Below are 18,512 nucleotides of genomic sequence, written 5' to 3'. Positions count from 1 at the left end.
GGTTGAAAGTCCAGTCCTTAATATTGACAGACTGGCTATCAATTAGAGGTTCCCACAACCCCCTACTTGGGTTTAATTTGCTAGAGTGGCTCGCAGACCTCAAGAAACACATTGACTCACTAGATTAATGGTTTATTATAAAAGGTTATATAGTTGTCCCCTCTTATCCGCAGTTTAGTGGCCAATGTTTGTTACCCACAGTCAACTTCAGTCCGAAAATATTACCTGGAAAATTCTAGAAATGAAGAATTCATAAGTTTTAAGTTGCACCCCGTTCTGAGTAGCTTGATGAAATCTTGCACCATCCCATTCTGTCCTGCCCAGGACATGAATCGTCCCTTTGTCCAGTGTGTCCACCTCACTTCATCTCATCACATAGGCATGTATCAACTCACATCAGCTCAAGAAGGGTGAGTATAGTGTAATATACTTTGAGAGACCACATTCACATAATTTTTATTACAGTGCATAATTTTTTTTGTTGTTAAAGATTTTATTGGGGAATTGGGGGAGGGGAACAGCGTTGGGGAATTGGGGAAGGGGAACAGACAAGTTGTTGTCCTTTTTTGTTCTTCAGTCTAGTTGTGGAGGATGTTGCCTTGCTGGACAATGTTGGTATTATCATTGCGCTCTTCCCAAATGAGGCAGATCGGTCGCCGGCCTCTGGACGGCCACTCACGGTGGCTCTTGGCAGCTCACACCGGCTGCTGGCCACTCATGGTAGCTTATGGCAGCCCACTGCAGCAGGGGCTGCAGCCCAGCTCCAGGTCGAGCTGCCATTCGCTATCTTAGCTGAAGAGGGCAGTGTCACTGGCCCTCATGTGGTATCCGAACTGGAGTCCTGCTGCTCAGAGCTGGTGTCCCAAGCCAGCTCCTAACCAACGCACAACTCAGCTGGCCCCGTACAGTGTATAATTGTTATAATTACATTTTATTTTATTTTTATTTATTTATTTTACTAGCTGAGCCAACATGCCACCTGTTGGCAGCTCAGTGGCAGCTCAGCTTAGGCAGGGCATGGAACCGCTGTTGCTCAGAGCTCACACTCTTGAGCGAGCTCTTAACCAACTGAGCCACTCAGCCGGCCCTGTACAGTGTATAATTGCATCTTATTATTATTAATCTCTTACTGTGCCTAATTTAGAAATTAAACTTTATCATAGGTACATATATATATATATATATATATATATATATAAGAAAAAACATAGTATATATAGGGTTTGGTACTATCCGTGGTTTCAGGCACCTATTTGGTGTCTTGGAACATATCCCCTGTGGTTAAGGGGGAACAACTGTAACTCAGGAATAACCAGATGGAAGAGATGCACAAGGGAGGATATGGGGGAAGTGTGCAGAGCTCCCATGCCCTCTCCAAGTGTGTCATTATCCCAGCACCTCCACGTGCTCATCCCCCAGAAGCTCCCTGACGCCTATCCTTTGGGTTTTTATGGAGGCTTCATTACATAGGTGCGACTGATTAAATCACTGGCCATTGGTAACTGACTCAACCTTCAGCCCCTCTGCCCACCTGGAAGTCAGGGATGGGACTGAAAGCTCCAACCTTCAATCACAGGGTTGGTTCTCCTGGTGACCAGCCCCCATCCTTAGATGGAATTCAAAAGTCACATCATTCACATAACAAGACACCTTTATGCTTTCATCACTTAGGAAATTCCACAGGTTTTACTCTGTGCCAGAAGCTGGGGGACAAAGACCAAATATGTTTCTTATTATAAATCACAAAATCACCCTCCCAACCGTTAGATGGGAATTGAGCTATGATAAATATATGCAATGAATCCTGTACATTCATTCTTCTGTATATCCACGATGACTCCCTAAAAATCAACAGTGGATAGTCCCTGTGTGAGGTAAATTACTTTCCCTAATTAAGGGCTATCCCTGGGTACAACGTGGGACATGAAAATGTCATCCACAGGTGGAAGGCCTGTGTCACCTGGTGAAGCAGGATCCTGATGCATAGGCTTACATGTCAATATCCTTCATTCCCACTACAGTCAGTTGGTCATGAGGGGAGAGTTAAAAAAATAAAAATCCTCTTAGCCACCTACCTACACTGAACTTTCTGAGATGATGATGGAAGTGTTCTATCTGTAACTAGTGAGCAGTTGAAATGTGGCTAGTGTGACCCAGGAACTGAATTTTTATGTTAATTTTAGTTAATTTTTATTTTTTTAAGATTTTTATTGGGAAAGGGGAGGGGAACAGTGTTGGGGAATTGGGGAAGGGAAACATTGTGTTTTTCCAGGACCCATCAGCTCCAAGTCAAGTTGTTGTCCTTCAATCTTAGTTGTGGTTGGCACAAGCTCAGCTCTAAGTCCAGTCACCTCTTTCAATCTAGCTGCGGGGGTGCGGGCAGGGGGGAGCATGTAGTCCACCATCCCATGTGGGAGTCAAACTGGCAACCTTGTTGCACAATGAGCCATCCAGCCACCCATCCGCAGCTCGTGGCTGCTCAGCTCAAGGTGCCGTGTTCAATCTTAGTTGCAGGGGGAGTGCAGCCCACCATCCTATATGGGTGTGGAACCGGCAACCTTGCTGCTAACAGCATGTACTCTCACCAGCTCAGTGGCAGCTCAGCTTGGGCACAGCTCACTGGCCCATGTGGGAATCGAACCGGCGACCCTGTTGCTCAGAGCTCGCACTCTTAACCAACTGAGCCCCTCAGCCGGCCCAATTTTGGTTAATTTAAAATTACATCTAGGGGTGACTGGTTAGCTCAGTTGGTTAGAGCGTGGTGCTGATTACACCAAGGTTGATGGTTTGGTCCCCGCATGGGCCAGTGTGAGCTGCGCCCTCCCTAGAAGAGTCAACTATATTATTGTGGCATGAAAGCAATGTGTAACCAATGACCATGGCTGTTCCCCAATAAAACTAAAAAAACAAACAAAAAAATTACATCTAAATAGCTACACGTGGCTAATGGGTAGCACGTTGGACAGCGTATTCTGGAAGACGGCACCTTGGATCTCCTTACAAGAGGCCTAAGGGAAAATGCTTTTCAGACTGAATTCAGATTGTTTCCTAGTCACCCTTTGCACAAATGACTTTGAGAATGTGTAAGGAGATAATGACAATGGGAGACTTAGCTATTAGAAACAATTTGTGTGTACTCTCATAATTTGGGCTGACTGATATAGGGAATTTAATAAAATAACTTGGAAATTGATGTGCTACAACCAGCTTGCAAGAAACATCATGGAGTCAAAGCTATTTTATACTCAATTGGTTCTGTTAGCACACACACACGCACACGCACACACACACACACACAAACGTGTGGGTACATGCAGAACAGGTGTGGCCAAGAGACAAGGTCCTATGGATGTTTTAGTAGAGTCAGTAAACAATGAAACAAATTATCAAACTTTGATTTTTGAAAGAGTTGAGATTTTTGTTAATTTTTTGAACTAGTGAACTTTGACATGTTTCAAAATTCCAAAAATATCAACAGATACAGACTGAGGGCCGGCTGAGCGGCGCGTTGGTTAAGAGTTTGCTTGGGATGCCAGCTCTGAGCAGCAGGGCTGGGGTTTGGATCCCACATGAGGGCCAGTGATGCTGCGCACTCTACAGCTAAGATGGTGAACAACAGCTCGACCTGGAACTGGACTGCTGTGAGTTGCTGGCGATGGCATAGGCTGCAGTGGGCTGCTGTAAAGCTACTGTGAGTGGCTGGTAGCTGACGTGAGTGGCTGGCAGCCACCGTGAGCTGCCAAGAGCCGCCATGAGTGGCCGTCCAGGGCCTGGCAACCCCATCTGCCTCACCCGGGAAGAGCGCAATGATAATATCAACATGGGCCAGTGAAGCAACGTCCTCCAAAACTAGACTGAAGAACAAAACGACAGCAACTTGTCTGTTCCCCTTCCCCAATTCCCCAATAAAATCTTTAATAAAATAAAGATATAGGCTGAAAATTATTCCTCATCCCTTTCCATTTCTCCTCCCTAAGAACAATTGTTACTTTGTAGATTTTCATGTCGCGCGCGCGTGTGTGTGTGTGTGTGTGTGTGTGTGTGTGTGTAAGCAAATGTTTCCTCTTTACACAAATGGGAAACATACTACACACAGTTTACACTTTTTCACTTAACACTGTATCTTGGAACTCTTCCCACATTAGTACATAAAGACAGTCTCCATTTTTAAGTCTGTGTCGTTCTCCATTCCACACCATAAGTCACTTAGCTAGTTCCCCATTGTGGCCACTGAGGTTGGTTCCAAATTTTCACTTTTGAAATCAACACTGTAGTGAAAACCATGTACAAACAGTCTGCATGCATACAAATACCTGTAGGATCCATGCCCAGAAACAGATTTGCTGAGACAAAGGGTTTCTGTTTGTAAGTTAGCTAGCAACTGATAAGCCACCCTCCACAGAGGCTGTATCAATGCATATTCCTCCTGAAACTGTACAAAAGTCTCCTCCTCCTTTTGGATAAAAGGCTGGTAAAATGCTGGGTGGAGGGCACATTGCCACAGTCCTCCTAAAAGGTAATTTAAAAAGCTACATGAAATTCACTGTCAGAGAAAAATGCTCAAAATATAGTAAGAAGCACATGTTACAAGAGACTCAGGAGGGAGTCCAATTTTCTAATCATAACTACATATACATGTATTTTGTGTGTATAAGGTTTACTGTTACACTATATGTATACATACATATTTTAAAGAAAATAATTACAAGGACAATTAACAAAATCTTAATGGTAATGACCATCTAGGGATGGTAGAAGTATGAAGAATTAAATTTTAAATAATCTTCATACTTTTGTATATTCTTTTACTTTTGTACACTTTCCAGGTTTTGCTAACAAAGAATTTGCATTACTTTTATAAACTAATGAAACCATGTATTTTCACTAGCTTATAATTTCCCGAGGAGTTTCTTATCTGCCTGTTTACAAATATCTATGAGGAAATCAGTAGGAGCATTATGCCTATAAAATGTGATGCGAAATAAGAAATTGAAAATTTGCCAAGATGTTTGCTGCCCAGGGCAGGGAGGCGTGTGCCAACAGTGACAAGCTGGTTCCCAGCTTACTCAGCGAGGCCACTGTGACCTCAGCTCACCCAGCGTCCATTCTGAAAACCATGAAAACATGACCCTTCAGGGGCTGCCATTTCAAAGCCCAGGTGAAGGGAGGGAACGGGGCAATCTCAGGCCCAGCTTCTGGAGCCGTCTAGAACCATTAAGTCACAGCCAGGTCTCTGCTTCCCAGAGGGCACTGGTATCTGAAGCATTCCTGAGTCTGCACCCCATACCACTGATGGGGAGTGAAAAGGAACAGTCAAAAGTGGGACTTTGGTGGCTGGGCCACTTGGTGACCTGTCACTTCTCTCAGGGCTGTCCAGCACTGGTGGTGGTGATAGTAAAGACAGGATGAGGTGGGGAGTGGACGTTTAGGTGGTAAGGCTTTAGAGGTAGGCCCACAAAGTAGATACAAAGGGAGGCCACAGAGGCCAACAGGATACCTACCTTCTGGCTCTAGGGATGGGATGGTGGTGGCGACGTACCCATGAAAGGGACTGGGGTAAGGGTGACTGGTTTGAGCTGCCCAGCAGCACACATTTCTGTTCAGCCTGAAGCTCAGAACTCAGCACCAGAGGCGAAGATTTGGCAGTGAGCAGCATAAAGACATGGGTGTAGATGAGGACATCTGGGGAGGGTATGGAGTACAAGGTGGGTCTCCCAGGCACTGTCCTGGGGACCCCAACATTTAAGAGGTGAGGGGGAGGACAAGAAGGCCCTCAAGAGGTGGAAGGGATCCAGAAGAGGGCAGGATCCCAGAATACCGGGCACTGGGCATTGCGATGGGGAGGGCCCTGCCATCAGGCTGGACAATCCAGGAGACGAAGTGATGGGGCTGAGAGTAAGTGGCGCCTGATCAAGCAACAGGGAGCCTGGCAAGACTGGAGGAGATAGGTGGCAGATGCTGCTGGTTGCCGACCCATTACCCACTTCCCAAGCCCCTTTCTCAGGGTACAGGTCCCTGCCACAGAGGTTGTGAAAGTTAAATACTAGCTCTTCAAATCCCTATGTTACTAGGGGTGGCCGTGTGACCCCATCTGGGCCATAAGTGGGCATTTGCTGGAGGCTTCTGGGGCAGCCTTTTCTTTGAAACCTCATCAGAGATTAGCATTGGCCTGACCTTCCCCCCCTTCCAGTCTTGATTTGGATGCAATAGCAGAGGCCACAGTAGCCTCACTGCAACTGAGGGAAAGGTTGCAAGAGCTGCAGAAAACACTGCCTCTGAAGTAGCTGAGGTGCTGCAGGGACAACCTTCACAGAAAACCTTATTTGTTTAAAGCCACTGTTAACTGGGTGTTGACTTCAAGTTGTATCTCCACCTCCTGGCTGTGTAACCTCGGGATGGTTACTTTTGTTCTAGTTACTGTGTACTTTTGTCCCATGCTTTATCTTCCTTATATATAGAATAATACTACCTCACAGAACCATCACTGAAGCCCTGTCTGTCTGAAAAAACACCTTTTCTTAGCAATGCAAATGGAAGGCTATCTGCCAAGAATGAAATGGAAGGTGATGTGGCCGAGGTGTGAGGACAGAGCTATGAAAAGTAAGGGCTGACAAGGGAGATATGCGAGGACAACCCCAGAGGGAAGTTGGGACCACAAAAACACACCTGGGACTTCGAGAGGATCTCGTAGACAGAACCTGGAGATGAGCTGCAAAGCCAGTTCTGCCACCACAGAAACCCCATTGTTGTGGCACTCACAGCATCTGAAGAACACAAGTGGACAGGAAAGGTTGTGACAGAGTTCCGACACTCAACCATGACGCTTGACAGTGAGTCCTAATGTTCAATCGTTCCAACAAAGCTATCAGAACTGCTGCTGTATCTCTCCAGGACTCCCATTTCTTCCGTTCGACTCCATGTTCTGCCAACCCAACATTTGTTCTGCAGGATGTTTTTAGGAAACAATTTCAATGAGCTGAGATATGCCGTGATCAGTATTCCTTCCTTCCAATTTTTGATGTTTATGGTCTATATCTGACTTCACTAGAATGCAACTGCAGTGGGAACAGGAAACAAAGGCCACTACTCTGTATAATGGTGCCTGTGACAGTAGTCCCATTGAAACAGGCATCTCGCTTATGCATGCTTATTTTAGGTGAGAAAGCAGGTAGCTTGAATCCTTGGTTTTTACATACCTTGGGCTATGAGACACTAAGGATCACACCTAGAAGACAATGTTCTTTATGTCAAGAACAGCATGGACACAGGTCAGAAAGCTTTGCTCTCCTCTGGTGTAAAACTGGAGGAAAGCAATGAGATAATCAAGGCGAAGTTTTGAACTGTCACATTAAAATGGTCATGTTAGCATGTCCTGCATCGTATTTAAAAAAAAAAAAAATTTCTCAGAGGTGTGGCTGTACTTGGCACCGGCAGCTGAGGCCTCCAGCAGAGACGCCATGCAAGAGGGGACTCTGAGGGCAGTGGGAGTCCCACAATCCACAAGACCCCTCAACACGATCCAGTGGCGTGATGCCAAATCAGAAGTCATTTCAACAGGCCTGTTGAAGGAGAGTCTGATGGGCAGGCCTGAGATGGGGACAACATTTAGTTTATCCTATTGGTTTCTTTTTTTCTCCAGAAGACTAAATAATAAAAGACTAAAAAAGGGCCGGCTGAGTGGCACATTGGTTAGGAGTTGGCTTGGGATGTCAGCACTGAGCATCAGGGCCCGGGTTTGGATCCCACATGAGGGCCAGTGACGTTGTGCCCTCTACAGCTCAGATGGTGAACAACAGCTCGACCTGGAGCTGGGCTGCCGTGAGCCGCCGGCGATGGTGTAGGCTGCAGTGGGGCTGGCCGGCAGCTGGCGTGCACTTTCATGAGCTGCCATGAGCGGCTGTCCAATGGCTGGCAAGTGACTGCCTCACCCGGGAAGAGCGCAATGATAATACCAACATGGGCCAGTGAAGCGACGTCCTCCACAACTAGACTGAAGAACAAAAGGACAGCAACTTGTCTGTTCCCTTCCCCCAATTCCCCAATAAAAATCTTAAAAAACAAAAACAAACAAACAAACAAAAACATAGAAAAGAGAGGCCTGTAGATGGAAAGAGATCTTTGAAAAATATCAACTGCATGCAACTGTATCAATCTTGTTTAGATCATGATTAGAACAAACCAAGTAGAAAACAAAACACAATTTATGAGGCAACCAGGAACATCTGAACACTGGACATTTGATGATATATTGAGGAATTACGTTATTTCTACTTAGATGTGAAAATGGTTATAGTTTTCCTTGAGATTTACTAAAATTAGTAATTCTTCCTGCTTCATCACAGATATTCTTAAGTGAAGTGAGCACTTTTTTCTTTGCTGCAATGCCGATGAGGAAGAATCAGAAGCACCACCTGGGGAATGACTTGCACTCAGGCCCCAGCATTGTACCCACCGCCGCTTCTGCCCTTTCACAGCAACATCGACACTATGAAGAAGGCAGGTGATGGCTCAGTGTGGTTACGGATGTGGTTTTGTTCCCAGGGACCAACATGGTTATATCTATTTCTAAAAGTCCTTCCTTTTTAGAGACATATTCAGAAAAAATGGATGAAATGACATAATTTCTGGGACCCATGTGAAAATAATCCTGTGGCAGGTAGGGGTACCAGTGAAATTATATTGTCCATGTTTTACAGTGTCCACAATAAAATGCTAAAATTTAGATTACTCAGAAAAATAAATGGATCCTCTTCCTTTCTCCACACCAATTATGAATGCTGCAAAACAGTTAAAAAATTACTAAAAAACACATTGTGCATAAACTAGCTAATGATATCATTTGTTAAAATCAAACATATGGGATTGTTAGCATAGCACTGATCAAGCAATTTAGAGTTTGGAAAACGTCGGCTATAGTGCTGGCCATGGTGTCTCTACCTCAACACGCATGGGGCCCTTTCTTTGTTCAGAGAGATGTCTTGGGCATCACAGAATGTTAAGCAGCATCCCTGGCCTGTACCCATTAAAGGCCAGTGGCACCTCTCCCTGCTGCCAGTCATGACAACCAAAATGTCTCCAGACATCACCAAATGTTTCTTGAGGGACAAAACCAACCGATTGAGAACCTCAGGCTTCTTGCAGCACTGGCTGTTCCAAGGCAATGGTTTTCAACAGAAGCTGTGACATCCCAGGGAATGTTGTGGAATTTCATGCTGGTTTGTCATTTGATTTGGGCATGAGTGTGGCTGATGTGGGTGGGTGCCACGCATGCTCTAATGACTGTGAAGTGCAGACTGGCCCCTGGGATCCCTGTGTGCATGAAACAACCTGCCTGTAAGTACAAACTGAGACCCTAAGTTGACTTCACATACAAACACACATCAATTCCTGTATGCTTAGAATTTTATACAGAATTTTCCAGAAGTGCAACGGCATTTTGTTTCATCCAAAATTTTTACAAGAGTGTCACCACTTTGAAAAAGCAGGTCCCCTACAGAAATACCCCTCACATTTCCATGGCCAACACCACACCCTGTGTATCAGATGGCAAGCAACAGGCAGTGCCCAGGTCCCCAGTGTCACGTACCAGTCACATGCAGAGATTCCACACCAACTCAGTACACATTATCATAAATTACTTCTGTTTTAATTATCCTTTAGAAAATGGGGCCGCATAGTGATTATTTTGACATTACACACGTATGTAGGTTACATCACTTGTGAACTCCTTTCAGGGTCCTAGAAGGAACAGTACAAAACATCTGTGGTTAAACGGGGACTGGGCTCGAGAGATTTGAGAACCACCAATCTCAGGAGTTTGGGAAGCACCTTTCCTTAGGAAATCAGAAGTCACCTTGGGCATTTTTACCCCCACTTCCCCCTTCCGTGAATACCTATGTGGACTTACCAAATTTTTGTACCTGTGGTTCAAAGTCATCTGTAGACATTCTCTCCTATGTGGAGTCTCTGATGTCAAATAATACGGAAGTGCCCACAGAAGGTTCTTCTACCCCAATAACATGCACTGGGCTTTTCTCTTGAATGATTTTGTGGATGTCAAATAGGGCAAGCGCCCTGCTTGCAGGCTGTCTGGCCTTTGTCCCGCCCCCAGGAGTCTCGCCTGGGCACATGTGCTGATGCGAGCCCCGGCCACGGGGCTGCTCCCGCTGCCAGTTCCCGCTATGGGGCTCCTCCCTTGTGTGAGTTACCTGGTGCCGGATGAGGTGTGAGCTCTGAATGAAACACTTCCCACACTGACTGCACTTGAAGGGCCTGTCACTCCGATGAGCACTGTCACTGGGATTCAAAGCTGGGTTGCAGCCTAGGGCATCTGCCCACTCGTGCTGGGTCAGTGCAGCCGTATGCTCAAAGACCAGCCTCTGGCGGCACTCGTAGGGCTGCTCACCGGCATGCTTGCGCTGGTGCTGGGCCAGGGAGGAGCTGTGCCTGAAGCCCTTGCCACAGTGGTTGCACTCGTAGGGGCGCTCCTCTGTGTGCGTCCTCAGGTGCAGGAACAGACACGTGGTCCGCGAGAAGGCCTTCCCGCACACGCTGCAGGAGTATGGCCTCTCGCCTGTGTGTGTGCGCCTGTGCCGGCCAAGGGAGGAGTTCTGGTTAAAGGCGCGCCCGCAGTCCTGGCACTCGTAAGGTTTCTCACCAGTATGAATCCTGCGGTGCACGGTGAGGTGCGTGCTGTGGCAGAAGCACTTGCCACACTCAGCGCACTTATAGGGCTTGTGGCCCGTGTGGATGCGCTCGTGCTGCACCAGCGAGGAGTTCTGGCTGAAGGCCTTGCCGCACTCTCTGCACACGTAGGGCCGCTCGCCTGTGTGTATGCGCCTGTGCACTGTGAGGTGTGCATTGTGGCTGAAGGCCTTCCCGCAGTCCGTGCACTTGTAGGGCTTCTCCCGCACCAGGCTCTGCGTGAGCTCCATACCTGCAACGGCCTGGCGGGAGGCTGAGCTGCAGCTGCTGTCACGTGGCCATTCTCCTGAGGAGCCAGCGTGCTGACCCACTAAGCTGGAGTCACTTTCCGAATTTGTAACCTGTGATTTGTGAGTCCAGAAATATCCTCTCCCAGAAACCTCTGGGAATGCGTTTGAACTCAGCACATGATTTTCTACAAGTCTGAGACTTTCGTGGCTTCCATCTTGAATTGGTGCTTTCTTGAGGCAACATTCCAATTGGTTCTTCTCAGGTGCCTTTACCTGGCCCTCATGGTTCCAGTCTTCCCCCAGTGTGGCAGGACAGGGAACATCCCTCAGGAAGGCCCCCTTCTCTGTGACAGGGGATGCCTCCCCCTCAGGAAGGCTCTGTTGTGTGAGTGCTGCTTGACCTTCAAGCCCATGTTCCCAGCCTGAAAGAAAACCAAGGAACTCTGAGGGGTTGGTGGAGAAGACATGGAAGGCAACAGGACCCCAACACCTTGGGCCTGCGTCCTAACCACTTGCCTGGTCTCCAAAGAAATGCTGATTCAGCTTTTATGTTGACACCAAGTGCCCTGTCTGCAAACAAAGCCTCACTCATTCATTCTTTCAAAAAAAATTTCCTGAGCACCTGCCATGAATCAGGTATGGGCCTAGATCAGGGGCCGGCAAATAAAGCCCCCAAGCTATGGATGGTTTTCATGTTTTTAAAGGCCCATGGGGGGAAAAATACTATGTGACAGAGACAGGCAGAATTCTAAAGCTGTCCCCTGGCTGTTCAGTCAGTCATCAAGGTACTGCTGTGAAGGGGTTGGACATGAAGGTGACTCATCAGCTGACCTTAAACCTTAAAATAGGGAGATGATGCTGGGTTATCCGGGTGGGCCCAAAGCAACCCCCAAATGTTTATAAGCAGAGGAAGGAGGTAGAAGAGACAGGCTGGCTTCGCAGGGGACATTGGCCAGGGGGTGCAGGTGCCTTCCCAACTTGAGAACACCTTAAGGACACAGGAACCTCAGTGCTAGGATGCACGGAGCTGAATTCTGACAATGACCTGAGCAAGTGTGGACACCTGAATGCAGAGTCTTCCCAAGCTTCCCCATAAGCCTCCCACCCACAGCCTGGCCGATACCCTGATTATGGCCTTGTGAGACCTGGAGCAGACAAACCAATCGAGTTTGACTGACAGAAGTGTGAGATAATAAGTATATGTTGTTTAAGGTGATGTGTTTGTGGTAATTTGTTATAGCAGCGACAGAAAACAAACACAGAGACTGCACGTAGCCCTCAAAGCCTAACAACATATTTCTTATCTGGCCCCAGAGGCTAGGGACAAAGCAGTGACCCCAACAGATGAAAAGCCCTGCCCTCAGGTGCAGGGGAGGCAGATGTTGAACGAAGCTCAGAAGTAGCAGGCAGGGGGAAGATGAGCAGCTCGATTTTAGAAAACTCAAGTAGAGGTGCCCTCCTGTCTCTATGAAACTGTGCTGAACCATCCAGAGTAAGGACCGCCCCTCAGGTATGCACAGGCTCACCCCTTCTTACAGTGCAGAGAAGCAAAGCTGTGTTAGCTTCCTTTGGTGCTGTGACAACTCACCGTAAATTTAGCACCACTGGGGCAGGACTGGAACCTTGAGCCCGGCTTTCTCTGGACTGCGCCCCATTCGCCTTCTCCCTTTGCTGACTGTGCCCTGTAACCTTTTGCTGTAATTGCTGGATCTGAGGATGGTCTCAGGAACCCCGACACACCACCCTTCCCAAGCAGCGCACCTACAGTCACCCCCCAGGCTACTCCCAATAGGGGTTCCCACTTGGCGGGTTCTCACCTGGACAGCAGCCCTGGGTGATTCCTCTATCCGCCACCCACAGCTCAGCTCCTTGCTCTAGCTGGGAGATGACTTCGGGTTTGGGAAGCTCAGGCCCTAGAAACAGGGAAAGACAAAGGATGTGGGGGTCTGCTCTAGAGAGTAAGAACCAGCTCAGTCTCCCGTCCTGGACTCCTGATCATCAGGACATGAGGACACCTCACAACACGGTGAAGGCTTTACAATGGGACAGAAAAGGGCAGACACGCCCCTGTCCACAAGTCATATAGGGAAGGAGGACACAAGGTCCCTGATCTCCAACCCGAGGTGAAGTCCTCATACCACAGGCCTTAAAACCTATAACCCATAAAGAATAAGTTACTGCAGGAATCTGATCATCAGCTCTGGAAGTGGGCCTTACCCACAGACCGCAGGTGCCCAAAGGTCTCCAGCATCACGTCACGGTACAGGGTCCTCTGGGCAGGGCCCAGTTGCCCCCACTCCTCCTGGGTGAAGTCCACAGCCACGTCCCGGAAGGTCACCGGCTCCTGAAACTTCACACAAGCGCTTGATCAGCTGGACTGTTTCCATCAGTGCTCTCAGGAAGAGGAGGAGGAATGAGGACAGAGAAGGTGGGCAGGCCAGTGTCCTGAGAAAGTGTATGTTCTGGGCGACATGAGTCAGGTCTCGCTGGGCACCACTGGGCTGCTCCGTGTAGGTGTGGGTTGTACAGTGGGGACATGTGAGAGTGTCCAGGCAAGATCAAAGCTAACCATAGCTGACCTACAACTGATCTCAGGTGAGGGTGCCGACAGACACTTGTCTAAACTGCTGACTTGCACATCTGTGGGCTAAAGAAATGGTCAGTATCTAAAGGCACTAGGTACTGTTCTAACAAACTAAGACAATTTGTTTCTCAGCTACAGCTAACTGATACACTAATCCTCAGATTTCAAGCAAGGCTCCTAATCCTCTCTGAAAAGAGGGGTGTACAGTTAAGAGTCAGAGACTCACCTGCCTTCAGTGACCAAGTAGGCTTACAAGTAACTGAAGTGGGCCAGTGTAAGAGCCTACCAAGGTATTTAACCCGTGAGAGGTGACGCTGGAAATGACAGGTAATATGTGCCCTGTCTGAAGGGGCACCTGGGACTCAGAACCAATTGATTGTGAGAAAATATAGGCCTCATGTGGTCAGAGCTGCTAATCTCTGGAGAGAAGCTGAAAATTAGATTATGCTTTTCAGTGAAAACTTTTAATTTTTATAAATTGATACGATATATTAAAACATGTTCCATAAATGAAATCCTTTTGTGGGCTGGCTGTGGCCATGGAAAAAACTAGATATTTCTGGAACAGTCTTGGCTCTGCCACTTTCTCAAGAAGCATGGAACAGGTACCCACCTCTATCTCGTTTCCTTGTCTCCTTGGGACTGTGATGGGGACTAAGGGGTTGTAAAGCGCTTCCTACAGGACAACTGGATAACCACATGCAAAATAAAGTTGGTCTCCAACCTCACACCATATAAAAATTAACTCGGGGCCGGCCGAGTGGCGCGATGGTTAAGAGCTGGCTTGGGACACCAGGGGGCCCCGGTTCAGATCCCACATATGAGGGCCAGTGACACTGCCCTCTACAGCTAAGATGCTGAACAACAGCTCAACCTGGAGCTGGGCTGCTATGAGTCACCAGCAACGGCGTAGGCTGCAGCCCCTGTGGCGGTGGGTTGCCATGGGCTACTGTATGTAGCCAGAGGCCAGCGTGAGTGGCCAGCAGCTGCAGTGAGCGGCCATCCAGAAGCCGGCGACTGATGTGCCTCGCCTGGGAAGAGCGCAATGATGGTGCCAACTTGGGCCAGCGAAGCAACGTCCTCCACAACTAAACTGAAGAACAAAAAGGACAGCAACTTGTCTGTTCCCCTTCCCCCAATTTTCCAGCACTGTCCCCATCCCCCCAAGTCCCCAATAAAAAATCTAAAAAAAAAAAAAATTAACTCATAAAAGACCGAAGATGTTACAGCTAAAACTATTAAACTCTTAGAAGAAAAGACAGGGATAAATCTTCATAACCTTGGATTTGGCAAAGGATTATTAGAACAACAAAAGCACAACCAACAAAATAAACAAATTGGACTTTATCAAAATTAAAAACTTTTGTGCTCCAAAGGACACTATATCAAGAAAGTGAAAAGATACCCACATAATGGGAGATACTAACTGCAAATCACACATCTGATAAAAAAAGACTGGTATCCAGAAGATACAAAGAACTCTTACAACTCAATAATAAAGGCAACCTAAATAAAACAGGCAAAGGATCTAAACAGATATTTCTTCAAAGAAGATACGAAAGAAAACATACAAATAGCAAATAACCACAAGAAAAGATGCTCAACATCATTAACCACCAGGGAAATGGAAACCAAATCACATATCAAATACCTCAATTTTAACAGGTATTTTCTTTAAAGAAAAACATAAGTAGATTTAAAAAACATTAGGGTGGCATGTGGCTCTGACAAAAATTGTGCAGGCAAAATGCAGAAGCTTGTGGTTGGGAACAGAGGGCTCTGCTCCTGTCCCCATACCCCCACTTCCCACTCAGAAGGTCCTTCAACTCTGACACACGGTTCCCGCGCCTCCTGCGCCCACCCACCATCACCCGCTCTGCTTGGGTTGCAGTGACAGTCCAGGCACCGGGTCCCCTGACTACTGGTCTGTCCAGGCCACAAGGCCTCTCTATGGCATCACATGAGTCCTTCATGTCTCCTCCTGGAATTCTACCAGGAGCCCACTCCTTGCTGTCTTGTGACTCTCGCTGTTGGTCTACCTCTGTCCCCTGCAGCCCTCCTCTTGCTCTGCACTGTTAGGGCCTGGAGGGATGGGCTGTGTCAGACCCACGCAGTCTCCCAGAGCTGATGCGACCACCTGGCGTCAGCCAGCATCTTGTTACTGTCCGTCCGTCCGCCCTCCCCATTCCTTAGTTAACACTCAGTATCTCTCTAACTCCCACCCCTCAGGCTCCTTTTCACCTTTGGATACAGGTTGACCCCTTTCAGCCTGGCTATGGTTGGCTAAATAATGGCCCCCAAAGATATCTGGGTCCTAGTTCCAGGAACCTGTGAATTAGTTACCGTAAATGGCAAAAGGGAGTTTGTGGACGTTGACTAAGGATTTTAAGATGGGCCCCTAAATGTAATCACAAATGTCCTTCTCAGGGGGAAGCAGGCGGACATTTAATTGGAGAATGCAGATGATAATGTGACCACTAAAGCAAGATGCTATGCTGCTGGCTTTGAAGGTGGACAAAGGGCCAGGAGCCAAGGAATGCAGTCTTCAGCTCTAATGGCTGGAAAAGGCAAGGAAACAGATTCTCCCCTGGAGCCTCCACAGGAAGGATGGCTCTGCCCACACGTTGATTCCAACCCAGTTAAACTAATTTCAGACTTCTGACCTCCAGAACTGTGCGAATAAATGTGTATTGTTTTAAGCCACCAAGTTTGTGGTAATCTGTTATAGCAACCACAGAAAGCTAATACACTGTACCTCAAAGCTCTCCACTTCTGCTCCTTGGCTTCTGCGGTGGCCACAGTCCAAGGTGGTCTCAATGAGTCCAACTTTGTGTAGTCCCCTCCTATACTGAGCAGGTTTGATTTGTGTAACTGATAGGATACTGTGGAAATGACAGAGTGTGAATTCTGACCTGAGGTCACAAAAGGCATTGTGCCTTCCACCTTGCCCGCTCCTGGATCACCTGCTCTGTGAGAAGTGAGATGCCATGTTGTGAGAACACTCAAGAAGCCCCACAGAGGCCCATATGGGAAGGAACTGAGGCTTCCAACCTAAGTGTCATGTGAGTGATCCGTCTTGGAGATGGCTCTTCTAGCCCCAGTCAAGTCTCATGTGAGAGCAGTCCAGGCTGACATCTTGACTATAACCTCATGGGCCCAGGCCAGAACCACCAGCTAAGCCATTCCAGGGTTCCTATCACCAAACTGTGAGATAATACTTATTATTATTTTAGACCACCATGTGTTTGGACTATTTGTTACACAGCAACAGAAAACTAACACACTTCCTCTTAAGCCTCTCTTACTGCTGATAAATACTCTGCTTGATCAAACTTTATTCTGGCTCCTCTGAACCCTCTTCTCACCTAGGCCTTGACCTTTAGGGACCTGTGTCCATTTCTGCATCAGCCAGTTTTACCAAAAAGCCTGTCAAGTCGGTTTAGCAAGGATCCCTACCCTCCATATTTTGATCACTCTCAATATCTTTTTCAAAGTTCTCATCCCCACAGTTGTCTAGGTAATATCTGATCACTTGGCCTGCTTCAGCAAGAATCCCCCCCGTCCCCACTATAAAGGCTCACTTTTCCTTGTACTCAGAATTGAGCCCAATTCTATACTGAAGTCTGTTTACTGCAACAATTCCTGATAAAATCTGTATTTACTGCTTTAGCTACTGTCCAGCTGATTTTCTTTGACACTGCTCACTTCCTGCTCCAACATCCACAGCAAAAGCAAACTAAGGGTGGTTACATTTTGTGCAAATCTGTGCACAAAATGCACATCTGAAAACATACAAGTCTAAAATTATCAATAATCTCACTGTGCCTACCAAATCTGAAATAATGCCGACCCGTATAAACAACAAAATACAAAAAGTACTTAATTTCAAAGGTGTTTCAGGAATCATTAATTATTTTTGCCAACGTGGAGACAACTTTATGGAGAACACAGGCGGCGGCCACTTCGTCTAAAATTCAAAGCTGGAGCTTTGAATCAGGGCCTTCCCAAACGGCCTTGCAAGTACTGACCGCCCTGCACTGCAGTTCCCCCACAGCCCCGAGGGGTGGTATTGGGGGTCCTGGTAGTCGTTCCCACCCGACTAACGTGGTGCGCGGTGATTTCTCCTTACCCCCAGTGGTTGTGCCCTGTCCCCAGGCCAGAGGCTTCGTTTCTATTGACTCCATACCTACCACCTCGGCGTTCTATTAACCATCATCATGGTGGCTGGTCTTCGGGGCGAGAAAGGGGATTGGCAGTAGCTGGGCCCAGCCCTGTCCTCCAGAATGACCCAAAGCTCCATCTGAGAAGGGGAGGCCAGAGTATCAGCTGGGCATGCGCACTCGGGGACCATATGGCTGGGGTTCGATTCCGAACCCTCCCCTTACCAGTCATGCCAGTTAGCGTGCCCCGACCTGTGCCTCAGTTTCCCCTTGCGTAAGTGGAGATAACGCCGGTGCCCTGCTAACCACGCGCTGCGAGGGTCTAAGGGTCAATATTTGCGGGAGACGTTTGGCCCAGGGGCCGCTGCCATCGTTGTTATTGTTATTGTTACCTGAAGCCGTTCCGCGGACGGCCCTGTAGCCATCGCCAATGGTGCGGCGTCCTCCTCGGAGTCCATCCTGGACCGACAGGTCAAAAACAGGGACCTGGGACGACCTTAAATCCGAGAGCCACCCCCGCCACAAGAACTGCCTGATCCGCCACCCAGCAGGACAATGGCGACCGCGCCAGAGACGCTGCGACTACAACTCCCAGAAGGCCGAGCGGCGGGCGCTGCTCACTAGAGCCTTCGTTAGTTGAACCTTCGACCAATGAGGGCCTTTGCCCACCTTTGGCCAATAGGGGCGATCCTAAACGGGTGGGGCCCACTGGGAGTGTGGCCTGCGATTCTCCGGAAGCTGAAGGGCACAGAATGGTCCCTGGATGGCGGGGAACGGGCCTCCCACCCTGCGGAGTCCGGACCCACAGTCGTCTCACGCTGGGATGAGATGGGC

General features: G+C 48.0%; 1 protein-coding gene across 7 annotated transcripts; it reads right to left on the bottom strand.

Moving 5' to 3' along the window:
* Positions 1–3,866: 3,866 nt before the first annotated feature.
* On the bottom strand, positions 3,867–18,218 carry ZNF8 (zinc finger protein 8). Of its 7 annotated transcripts, XR_002122626.1 has the most exons (6): positions 18,071–18,218; positions 13,152–13,284; positions 12,752–12,847; positions 9,587–11,356; positions 6,667–6,764; positions 3,875–4,509 (listed from the first exon to the last, which is right to left on the bottom strand). XR_002122626.1 is itself a non-coding variant. In XM_019631201.1 (5 exons), exons 1-4 carry the CDS (start codon positions 18,134–18,136, stop codon positions 9,954–9,956), a joined length of 1,698 nt encoding a protein of 565 aa, XP_019486746.1. In that variant the 5' UTR covers positions 18,137–18,218; the 3' UTR covers positions 3,867–6,764; positions 9,908–9,953. The 7 variants fall into 7 exon arrangements, 5 of the variants coding, with proteins under 5 accessions (XP_019486746.1, XP_019486745.1, XP_019486748.1 ...); XM_019631201.1 differs by having other exon boundaries at positions 3,867–6,764; positions 9,908–11,356; XM_019631200.1 differs by lacking the exons at positions 3,875–4,509; positions 6,667–6,764 and having other exon boundaries at positions 8,080–9,738; positions 9,908–11,356.
* Between the last annotated feature and the right edge of the window lie 294 nt (positions 18,219–18,512).

This window comes from Hipposideros armiger, unplaced genomic scaffold (genome assembly GCF_001890085.2).
Source record: "Hipposideros armiger isolate ML-2016 unplaced genomic scaffold, ASM189008v1 scaffold_986, whole genome shotgun sequence".
NCBI classification, from domain to species: Eukaryota; Metazoa; Chordata; class Mammalia; order Chiroptera; family Hipposideridae; genus Hipposideros; species Hipposideros armiger.
Note: the sequence above shows the minus strand (reverse complement) of the source record. Positions and strands in the feature narration are given on the sequence as shown.